Source organism: Peromyscus maniculatus, chromosome 8 (assembly GCF_049852395.1).
Source record: "Peromyscus maniculatus bairdii isolate BWxNUB_F1_BW_parent chromosome 8, HU_Pman_BW_mat_3.1, whole genome shotgun sequence".
In the NCBI taxonomy this organism is placed as follows: domain Eukaryota; kingdom Metazoa; phylum Chordata; class Mammalia; order Rodentia; family Cricetidae; genus Peromyscus; species Peromyscus maniculatus.
In genome coordinates, this window is record NC_134859.1 from 88,763,157 (window position 1) to 88,774,145 (window position 10,989).

Consider the following 10,989-nt stretch of genomic DNA (forward strand, 5'->3'; position numbering starts at 1 on the left):
AAAAAGATTTATTATGTAGACAGCGTTCTGCCTGCACACCAAAAGAGGGCGCCAGATCTCATTACAGATGGTAGTGAGCCACCATGTGGGTGCTGGGAATTGAACTCAGGACCTCTGGAAGAGCAGTTGGTGCTCTTAACCTCTGAGCCATCTCTCCAGCCCCCTATCTCTGGCTATTTAGCCCCCTTCTCCCTGCAGCCCACCGTGCTGATTGTTGGTGCCGCCCCTTGAGTATGTCAATTGCGGGTTCCTGCTTTTTCAGGCTCCTTCTAGGATTCGACACGGAAGCACAGGATTTTGAAGCTGCATGTAATGGCTTTCACCTGTAATCATAGCACTAAGGAGGCTGAGACAGGAAGGTTGCAGTAAGTTCCAGTCTAGCCTGGGCTGCAGTATGAGACACAATTTCAAAACAACAAAAAAGAAATATGTAATAACAAACAGGTAAGTTGGAATTCTAAGGGTCTCTTTCCCGAAGGGTCCGTGCACCCCTTGACCTGGTCAGAGTTTGCATAACTAGCGGACTGTCTTGTGACCACTGGCACTCCCCAACTGATTGTTGAATGCATCTCTTCATAAAGGAGCCTAGGCTCAGGTATAAAGGTAGAGAAAGGGAAAAAAGGAAGAAAAGTGGAAGAGAGTGATGATCTCCTGTGGTCCTCAATCCTGTATCTGAAGTATTGTGAAGAAACTGGCAGAGTTTATGGGTCTGTGGGTCGGACACAGCGAACGGGTTGAAGGAGCCATCCGTCTTGCTTCCGGTTATGAGCTATTCCGGACGCAGCTGCGCGCTGGGCGGGGCATGCAAATGAGGAGGTGGCCGCGTCTCCCAGGAACTCTGGGAGCGAAACGAACAACAAAAATATCCTCGGCCCACGCTGGATCTCGCAGGTTTTCCCTGGAGTGAAGGTCGTGGTCAGGGCAGGGCAGGAGAGCCGGTGTCGGGCGTGTGCCTGTGGTCGCGTGGGTATTTGCGACCGTGATGTAAAGGTGTGTGCGCACGTGAGTGTCGCGGGCGGTGGTGAGGGCTGAGTTATCGCTTCTCGGCCTTTTGGCTAAGATCAAGTGTAGTATCTGTTCTTATCAGTTTAATATCTGATACGTCCTCTATCCGAGGACAATATATTAAATGGATTTTTGGAAGTAGGAGTTGGAATAGGAGCTTGCTCCGTCCACTCCACGCATCGACCTGGTATTGCAGTACCTCCAGGAACGGTGCACCCCCTCGGGGGACCTCTCACGCTGGTTCAAAAGAAAGACTTATTTCTCTCTTGTCTTGCAATACCATAGGTCTCTATCTTATTATAAGTTCAGCAGCCTAACAGTCTTTTCTCTAGTGTTGAGTGTGCTTTTCTCCTGCTTATGTGGTCTTTAGTAATTTTATTGTTATAGTTTTATTTTAATACCGTGTTTTTCTGTGTTGGTGTGCGTTCTGTGTTGGTGTTGTGTTCTGTGTTGGTGTCTTGTTTTCAAGTACGGACTCACTACAATTATAAACTGGCCTGTAACTTGATAGGCTGCTTTGAAATTTCAGTCTTGTAATTTCTTACAAGCTGGTTCAAAAATCACAGTTTTGAGGGCTGTAGAGATGTGGCTCAGTGGTTAAAAGCACTGGTGGTCGTGGAGATCCTAAATCCAATTTCCCAGCACCCACGTGGTGGCTCACAGCCATCTATAATAACATCCGGTGCCCGTTTCTGAGATGCAAAAATACATGCAAGTAAAGCACTCATATACGTAAAATACATAAACATTTTAAAAAGTCAGACTTGTCTTTTTCTTAGTTGTTCTTTTGTTATTTTTGTCATAGCTGCCGTTTGTTAGAGTTGGTAACGACCCATCTCCTCTCCACATTTCCTATGGTTTTCTTTAGACTGTACTCGGTGCTGTAGGCTCTGAGTTGCATTTCTGGAGCACCTACCCACCATTTGTAGGTTTTTGTTTTGTTTTGTTTTTTTGTTTTTGTTTTCGAGGCAGGGTTTCTCTGTGTAGCTTTGTGCCTTTCCTGGAACTCTCTTGGTAGCCCAGGCTGACCTCGAACTCACAGAGATCCGAACACTCACAGAGATCCGCCTGGCTCTGCCTCCGGAGTGCTGGGATTAAAGGCGTGCGCCACTACCGCCCGGCCCATTTGTAGTATTGACATAGGGTAACCGCTTCTTGGTTTCAGTTGTGGGAGTTCTGATTACACAGGCGAGCAATAACTAGACAAGTACCCAGGAAGCGATTTAAATCCTGTCTTGAACAAACAAACCAACAAACCCACCACAATATAGAAATTAGAATTTATGCTCAGATAATGTTAGTTTAAATTTAATTTCCTCTTTTTTCGAGATAGGGTTTCCTCTCTAGCAGCCCTGCTGCTTCTGCCTTTTTTTTTTTTTTTTTTTTTTTTTTGGTTTCCCGAGACAGGGTTTCTCTGTGTAGCTTTGCGCCTTTCCTGGAACTCACTTTGGAGACCAGGCTGGCCTCGAACTCACAGAGATCCTCCTGGCTCTGCCTCCCGAGTGCTGGGATGCTTCTGCCTTTTGAGCGCTGGGATTAATGGCATGCACCACTGTGCTTGACTCTGTTAATTTAAATTTCATTTTCCTCACAAAAAAAGAATAAAAATGAAACGAGTATATTTGTACATTTTCTAGCTCCAACTTGAAGCCCTACAAATACTATCAAAAAGAAAATTTAGGAATTAAATAGTGACAGATTTCTCCACCAGGAGGCAGCATCTGCTAATTTCCAGCCGTAGGCTCTAGTATAAAGTTTAATGGTTTTGGGATGATGGCTCCTGTTTGGGAAAAACAGCCTTTTCAACACATACCTTGCTCCAGCACCCATTATGAGAGACAAGTTGGGTGTTGTTGTGTATGATTGCTCTCTCTCCTTCTCTCACGTTCTGTCTCTCTGAAACAGGGTCTTACTGTGTATCCCAGGCTAGTCCTAGGATGGTCTCAAAATCAAGACAATCTTTGGGCTGCCCAAGTGTTGGTCTTAAAGGCATGGACAACCCCACGTGGATGTTTCTCCGTTTTGTTTATAAAATTAAAGAACTGGGATTTGAAAGTGGTGGTGGAGGAGGCGGATGGTGGAGGCGGATGGTGGAGGCGGATGGTGGAGGCGGATGGTGGAGGAGGTGGATGGTGGAGGCGGATGGTGGAGGCGGATGGTGGAGGAGGCGGATGGTGGAGGCGGATGGTGGAGGCGGATGGTGGAGGAGGTGGATGGTGGAGGCGGATGGTGGAGGAGGTGGATGGTGGAGGCGGATGGTGGAGGCGGATGGTGGAGGCGGATGGTGGAGGCGGATGGTGGAGGCGGATGGTGGAGGCGGATGGTGGAGGCGGATGGTGGAGGCGGATGTATGGGTCTGCTGGGAAGAATTTTTGCGAGTCCCTCGATGATAGCTGCTCCTCACGCACTCCCCGCAGCTCCCACAGACCCCTGTCTCCATCTCTTCATTCAGGCATGTTCTTGGTTAAGATGCTGTGGGGCAGGCCGGGTGGTGGTGGCGCACGCCTTTAATCCCAGCACTCGGGAGGCAGAGCCAGGCGGATCTCTGTGAGTTTGAGGCCAGCCTGGGCTACCAAGTGAGTTCCAGGAAAGGCGCAAAGCTACACAGAGAAACCCTGTCTCGAAAAACAAAAAAAAAACAAAAAAAAAAAAAAAAACTAAAACAAAACAAAAAAAAAAACCAAACTCTCCCAGTATTTTATTTATTTATTGTTTTTTTATAAAGATCTGTTTATTTTATGCATTTGAGTGTTTTGTCTGAAGGTATGTCTGTGCACCTTGGGTGTACCTGGTGCCTAAGGAGATCAGAAGAGGGAATCAGATTCTCTGGAACATGGAGTTACCATGTGGGTGCTGGGAACTGAGCATGGTCCTTTGTAAGAACATCAGGTGCTCTTCACCAGTGAGCCAGCTCTCCAGCCCTGCTTACTTACTTTCTTTCTTTTTTAAACTGGCAGAATGTTATTTCCTGTGGAAATCTACATGTTTACAGCATATGATCCTAGCAGAAGATGTCAAAGCCATGCTCACTGAACTTCGCAAAGAGGTCGGTCTACTCTTGTTAAACGGACACAAAGGGAGAAGGTAGAGGCTTGTGCCTGCCAGTCACTTGACTTGGATGCTGTTGTTGTCGGAGAGCAGAAAGAGGAGAAACCTGCACCTTCAGAGGAGAGCAGAAAGAGGAGAAACCAGCACCTTCTGTATTTTATCACTGCTGAGATCTCCTTGGAGTGCAGCCGGGAGACTGCATGATGGAGTGTGTGTTCAGCAGTGTGCCTGTGGAGGCCAGAAGACACGGGTGTGGAGTCTGTTCTCTCCTTCAGGCGTTAGGTGTGTTCTAGGGATTGAACTCAGGTTGTCAGGCCTGTGGGGCCAGGGCCTTTGCTGGTTAAATCATGTTGCTGACCCCTTCCCAATATTTTAGGCAGGATCTCATGTAGCCCAGGCAGGCCTCAACCCCAGTTTGTAGCTAAAGAGAATTTTGAACTTCTGATCCTTTGAAATGCAGTTTCAAGTCCAGTCTTAGTCAACCATTACTAACAGAAACCCTGAGGGCTCAAGGACCCCAGCCTGGTAATCTCATACACTAAAGGTAAAGGCTCGGTGATAGGGACTCTCCTCGGTGTATTTAATCATTCCATCTTGCAGAATTTCTGGCTTGGAGGCTGCCACACACAGTGTGTGCTCAATGTAGCTGCAGATAAGAAGAGCAAGCTTCCACCCTCCGGGGTTCAAAGTGCTTGACCAAACAGCTGGACTCTGATCCAGGTGGGAAGCCAAAATAGGAAGCAGTAGCTGCCAGCTCATCTGTCCTACCCTGCCTGGGACACCTCTCTAACTCCAGTCACTTAACTATTGTTTCAAAAGCCCCTCCTTTAAAAGGTCCCACTGAGTAATACCATCACCCTCAAGCAAAAACAAACAACCCATCAAAAATGGAAAAAACTCCTTCCTGTCTCCCGCCCAGGCCTCACCTCCTCCTTCCCATTTGTCCGTCCACACGTTCCCTGCAAACAGGAAAGATAAAGGGTGAGGTGGGGGAGTCAGTTTCATTTTCCTTATCAGATCCATGACAGCTTCCATCTTGGGTGTGAATCCCATGGTTGGAGGTGTTAAAAAGATGTCCGACAACTTGTGTATTTTCAGTTTCACAGTCATTAAAGCCTTTGTTCAAAGCTACAATTGTTGGCACGATTCCTGGGGAGGTGAGTGACCTTGGATAAGTCGTGTAGCCCTTTTATGCTTCAGGTTTTTTTTTTTTAGACAAAACATACCCCAATCCTGGCGTGTGTGTGTGTGTGTGTGTGTGTGTGTGTGTGTATATGTGTGTGTGTGTGTGTGTGTATGTGTATGTGTGTATACAATTATGCTCATAATTAGATTTAAAGTCTCGGGTATTTGACAGTCTTATCTCACTGCCTAACTGCACTCTCTCTCAGGCTTTAAAGTCTCCCCCCTCTCTCCCTCCTTCCTTCTCTCTCATGTTATTAGTGGTGTTTGCTTGCTTTTGAGACAGGGTCTTCTTGGCCCAGGCTGATCTCAGGCTTGCTGTGTAGCAGAGGATGGCCCTAAGCAATGGATCCTCCTGCCTCTGTCTCTCAAGTGCAGAGATGAGAGGTGTGGACCACTGTACCCGACTTTCTATTTTTATGTTTTGCAAGAACATAAACATTGGCTCTGTAGCACTGGCTGTCCTGAACGTCGTCAGGTGGACTAGGCTGGTCTGGAACTTGTTGCCTCCCAGTACTGGGATCACAGGGCTGTACCCCTGTGCCTGATTCAACTATGACTTTTCAAAAAGAAAATCATGTTAAGCTCTTAGACATGCAATGCCACTGTGCAGGGTGGCGCTCCCTGTGCCCTCAGCCTACCCCGTGGTTCTCCTCCCCCAGCTTCAACATGCTCATCTCTGCCTCTGGGCCTCAGCTACCATTGCAGTCGGTCCCATCATCCCCATTTGGGGGAGGTAAAAAAGTTATTTTGTGAGGTTTTGGTCCTAGGCTAATTTCTGAAGATCTCTAGGAGGAGTTTGGAGGCTCCCTGAACTGCCGGGCAAGTCAGGTGGCTGGTTTTGTGGTAGGGAGGGGACAGAGAGGTGGCAAGCTTGGCATCTGTTGTTAAACATGTGGAAGCTTTTTATCAGCACTTGCTGGAGGTGGCCGGGCAGGAAAGGGCTGGACCCATGAGTCCAGCACTAACTTTCCCTCCTCCCTTCCCAATCCTCTTTACACTTCAGCTTTTAAGAAGGGTAATCCTGTTCTCCTTTTGGTCACGTTGCCCTTTGTGACATCTCCTCCCCTTCAGGGCAACCAGAACTTGCAGCTGCTAAGGATGATGCCCCCACCCAAGTCCTGCATCTCTAGAAACCTTTCCCGAAGCTTCTGGCTGACAAGGTCTTTACCTCCTCTGAAATCCCACAGGTCCCTGTTGGATGATCTGTAAAAACTCAATATGTGTGTTTTCCTGAACTGCCACTGCCTGTCACTCATTATCTGTAGTTCTAGAGCCCTAGCTCATGCAGAGGTGTGACGTCAACTGGAGCTTTATTTTTATCTTTACTAACTCACCGACATACTGGGGATAGAATCCCGAGTCTGTGCAGGCCAGGCAAGTGCTCTGCCCCTGCACCAGCATGCCTGGTTCATCTGTATTTTTGAAATAGGTTCATGTTAATGTGCCCAGGCTGGACTTGAACTCACTATACAGCTAGAGAAGTTCTGAATGTACCATCCTTCTGCCTCAGCCTCCAGAGTACCTGGGATTACAGCAGACTATGGTGGTTATGCCCAGATGAACTTCGTCCTTTTTTTTTTTTTTTTTTTTTGGCTTTTTTGAGACAAGGTTTCTCTGTGTAGCCTTGGCTGTCCTGGAACTCTCTTTATAGACCAGCCTGGCCTTGATCTCAGAGATCTACCTGCCTCTGCCTCTGGGATTAAAAGCATGCACCACCACTGCCTGACTTTGAACTTTGTCTTTTAAAGTCTATTTTTATTGTGTTTTTCAGACAGAGCCTCACTGTGTAATGCTGGCTGTCCTGGAACTCACTATGTAGACCACGATGGCTTTGAACAAAGAGATTCCCCTGCCTCTGTATGGAGTGCTGGCACTAGGTGTGTGCCCTTATACCCAGCCTTTAAACGTCTGTTTTAACAAGATAGGCCCTTGGAGTTCTGCTGTTGGTCTGGGAAGCTTTGATGGAGGAATCTCCACTAGGGCTGCCTAGCCCCATGATTTGCCTATGAGGTGTCTAGACAGGTGCTGGGTGTCCAGGCACTGAATTCAGACAGATTCTGCTCAGCCATGTACTACCTACATGTGATTGTAAACAATTCCTTTAACCCTTTGGGGCTTTCTGTACCTGTAAGATGCATACAACAGTCCCTAACCGGCTATTGTGAGAATCAGTAGAGGTAGTGGCCAGTAATCCCAGCACTCAGGAGGCTGAGGCACAGAGATTGCCATTGGGCCCAGGCCAGCCTGGACTACACGGTGAGATCCCATCTCAAGACAAAACAAACAAACAAAAAAACAACCAAAACCCCCAAAACACACAAAACAGAGCAGTTGGATATGATGCCCGATGTCTTTCTTTCAGCATTCTAAGGCAGAGGCAGGTGGATCTTTGAGTTTGAGGCCAGCCTGGTCTACATAGTAAGTTCAAGGATATCTAGGGATATATAGAAAGATCCTATCTGAAAACAAAACAAAACCCAACCAAACAACCCTGCCCCCCACCCTCCAAATGGTTGAAGTGATGGCCTAGTGGTTAAGGGCACTTACTATTCTTCCAGAGGACCCAGGTTCAGTTCCTAGCGCCCATGTCAGGCACTCACCACTGTCTGTAATTCTTGTTCCTGGGGATCCGACACCAGAACACACGTGGCATATATCGACACACACATAAACACATAAGCAACAATAAAAATATCAGGTAGAGCAGGGCGATGATTGCGAACGCCTTTAATCCCAGCACTTGGGAGGCAGAGGCAGGCAGATCTCTGTGAGTTGGAGGCCAGCCTAGTCTACAGCGCCAAGTTCCAGAACAGCAAGGGCTACATAGAGAAACCCTGTCTCGGAAAACAAAAACAAAACAAAACAAAAATGTACTTGGGAGGTAGAAGTGGGAGGCTCAGGAGTTCAAGGTCGTCCTTGCTACCAAATAAATTCAGAGCCAATGGGCTACGTGAGACCCTGCCTCTGTAACGGGCTTAGTACTATGAATCAGCTGTGTGCGGGTTCCAGGGAAACACTTGTGTTGAAAACTGGACGCAGAATGCTAGAAGACGACTGAAGGAGGAAAGATTCCAAACTTGTCAGCATCTCTTGGAGCAGACCCTTAGGTAGAGGGAGAAGACTGCGGGAAAGGGTGGTGTCAGTGGCAAGACGTTCCTCTCCCTGCTCTCGTCAGACGCGGCCACGCCTGTTCCTTCGGTCCTTCCCACCTATCAGCTCTGATGAATTCCAGGCTCTCTTCCAAATACTGGAATAAGGTAGAAAAAGATTAAATAAAGCGGTTCCGGCGAGAGCGAGCTTCCCTCCCCGGGATGGGGCTGCAGAGCCCGGCTCGCTCCGTGCCAGGCTCCGCCTGGGGGACGCTGATTGGCCCGCGTCGTGTGACGTCACGAGAGGGTTTTTAATGCTCAACCTGACCGGCGGCGCCGCGAAGTCCGCTGTGGATGGAACGCGGCGTGCGGGGCTCCGGTCGGCGTCGCTGGCGGGGAGTGCGGCTGACTGAAGGTAAAGGGGGGTGTCCCGGCGGTGCAGGGCCGCCGGCTTGCGGGGTTTGGGGGAGCCGGTGGCCGCCACGGGAGGAAGGCAGGCAGGACAGTCGCGGGACCGTGGGGATGGCGGTCACAGCTCCCGAGGGCGTGTCGGCGGTGTGGCTTTGCGGAGGGCGTGTGGGAGCCGGACAGGATCGGGGCTCGCTCTTCGGGCACACTGCCCTGCCGCCTCCCTCCTGCGAGGATTCTCCTCCCGGGAACGGAGGTCATAGCGTCTGCTTCCACTCCTCAAGCTGGGAGAGGCGCAGCAAAACGACCTTCCGCGGGATCTAGCCCGCAGGATCCCGCACCCTGGAGGATCACAGCCCCTGAGGGTTTCTCTGGCCTGGGGCCTCTCCTAGGGCCCCTTGGGCAGGAGGACGCCTGTGTTACACCTGTAGCTCTTTTTTTTTTTTTTTTTTTTTGGTTAAGAAAGGGGGAAGAAGGAAGACCCGTGAGATGGTTCAGCGGTTAGAAACGCCTGCCCTAAAGCCTGAGGACCCTATTAAATCCCTGAGACCCACACACTCAGTTGTCCTGACTCCCACACTCAAGCTGTGTGTGGCTTACACATGCACAAAATCATTTTTTTTAAATTGTTTTAAAAAGGCACCTAACAGCCTTTTTTAATAAAAGGAATTTTTAGAAGGGTGGGATGTTGATTTAGGAAAGGATCCAGAAGCGTCAAATTGATGTTTATTCTAAACGGTTCTTTTTTTTTTCCTCTCTTGACTTTTCCTTGTTTAGATAACCCAGTTTGTGCTACCTGCCGTTTCAAGGCCTCCTCCTCCTCCTGGCCTCTACTGGAGCCCCAGACCTGCTCCTTAGGTCCACCCTGCACCCTAGCTCGCCATGGGGAACCACTTGACCGACATGGCACCCACGGCCTCATCCTTTTTACCCCACTTCCAGGCCCTACATGTTGTGGTCATTGGGTTGGACTCAGCTGGGAAAACTTCCCTTCTTTACCGCCTCAAGTTCAAGGAGTTTGTCCAGAGTGTCCCCACCAAGGGCTTCAACACTGAGAAGATCCGCGTGCCCTTGGGGGGGTCCCGTGGAATCACTTTCCAGGTGTGGGATGTTGGGGGTCAGGAGAAGCTGCGGCCGCTGTGGCGCTCCTACACCCGCCGGACCGATGGACTGGTGTTTGTGGTGGACTCTGCCGAGACCGAAAGGTTAGAGGAGGCCAAGGTGGAGCTCCACCGGATCAGCAAGGCCTCAGACAACCAGGGGGTGCCCGTGCTCGTGCTGGCCAACAAGCAGGACCAGCCGGGGGCGCTGAGTGCGGCGGAGGTGGAGAAAAGGCTGGCGGTCCGAGAGCTGGCGGCCGCCACGCTCACCCATGTGCAGGGCTGCAGTGCTGTGGACGGGCTGGGTCTGCAGCCAGGGCTGGAGCGTCTGTATGAGATGATTCTGAAGAGGAAGAAAGCGCCTCGGGCGAGCAAGAAGAGACGGTGACACGAGACTGCCCCTACCCTACCTACTAGGGGTCAGTACAGATGATAGGCAGGGCCTGTGACCTCTGAGCCAGCCTGGGTGCTGGACCTGTCCACCTCAAAGGACTGAAGGAGCATGGGGAGGGGGTCCTGATTCGGTGCCGCGTGGGGGAGGGGAGATGAAGTGTCTTCTCTGCTCCTCACCTCTAGAGGGTAGAGGCTGCAAGAGCTGAGACGTAAATGTAAATGCTGACTCTACCTCGACCCTGGTTCTCCGTGTCCTTCCCTGGCCTTTTATTTGGATGTGTATTTTTATTTTTTTTGCAGGGGGAGGGTGCACAGAGAGTTGCCCAGAGAATGCATTTGGGATGAATGGAGAACACCTCCTCTCGCCCCACAGTTGGGGGAGGGGTCTCCTCAGCTGCTCTTCTAGTCTTTATGTGTCTGTGAAAGTGCCAAGAACCCCCCCCCCCGTTTGTAGATCCCCATCCCTTTTTATAAGCTTGTGTGTCCTCTATATTACTGTTTTTTAGCATTTGCCTATAAGTTATTAAAGTTGGATGATTCTAGCTCATGTTTTGATCTGGCCATTTCTTCTCACTTATGTAGCCCCGTGGAGAGTTGGGGATGTGCCTGGAGCGTAGGGGGAGGGGGACCCGCTTCTCCTGAACTGACAAATTAAGACTGTGTACTTATGGGGTGGCCAGTACAAATTCTGCAGGTAATTGAAAACCCCTAAAGCTGTTGTTGCCTAGTTTTAGGGGTCATGGCTCCTTTCTGATGTCTCA

The 10,989-nt window shown here is 49.7% G+C and overlaps 1 protein-coding gene and 1 non-coding gene across 2 annotated transcripts; both read left to right on the forward strand.

Moving 5' to 3' along the window:
* The first annotated feature begins 1,035 nt into the window (after positions 1 to 1,035).
* On the forward strand, positions 1,036 to 1,226 carry LOC121831956 (U2 spliceosomal RNA). Its single transcript, XR_006075544.1, has one exon. It is a non-coding gene; the product is annotated as a U2 spliceosomal RNA (small nuclear RNA).
* A 7,401-nt stretch (positions 1,227 to 8,627) lies between these two features.
* Arl4d (ARF like GTPase 4D) lies at positions 8,628 to 10,362 on the forward strand. Its single transcript, XM_006970631.4, has 2 exons — positions 8,628 to 8,742; positions 9,513 to 10,362. The coding sequence occupies exon 2, from the start codon at positions 9,618 to 9,620 to the stop codon at positions 10,221 to 10,223; it is 606 nt and encodes a 201-aa protein (XP_006970693.1). The 5' UTR covers positions 8,628 to 8,742; positions 9,513 to 9,617; the 3' UTR covers positions 10,224 to 10,362.
* Positions 10,363 to 10,989: the final 627 nt, after the last annotated feature.

Excerpts from the sequence above, each read along its gene's own strand:
- Arl4d (XM_006970631.4), top strand. The coding sequence starts at position 9,618 with ATGGGGAACCACTTGACCGACATGGCACCCACGGCCTCATCCTTTTTA.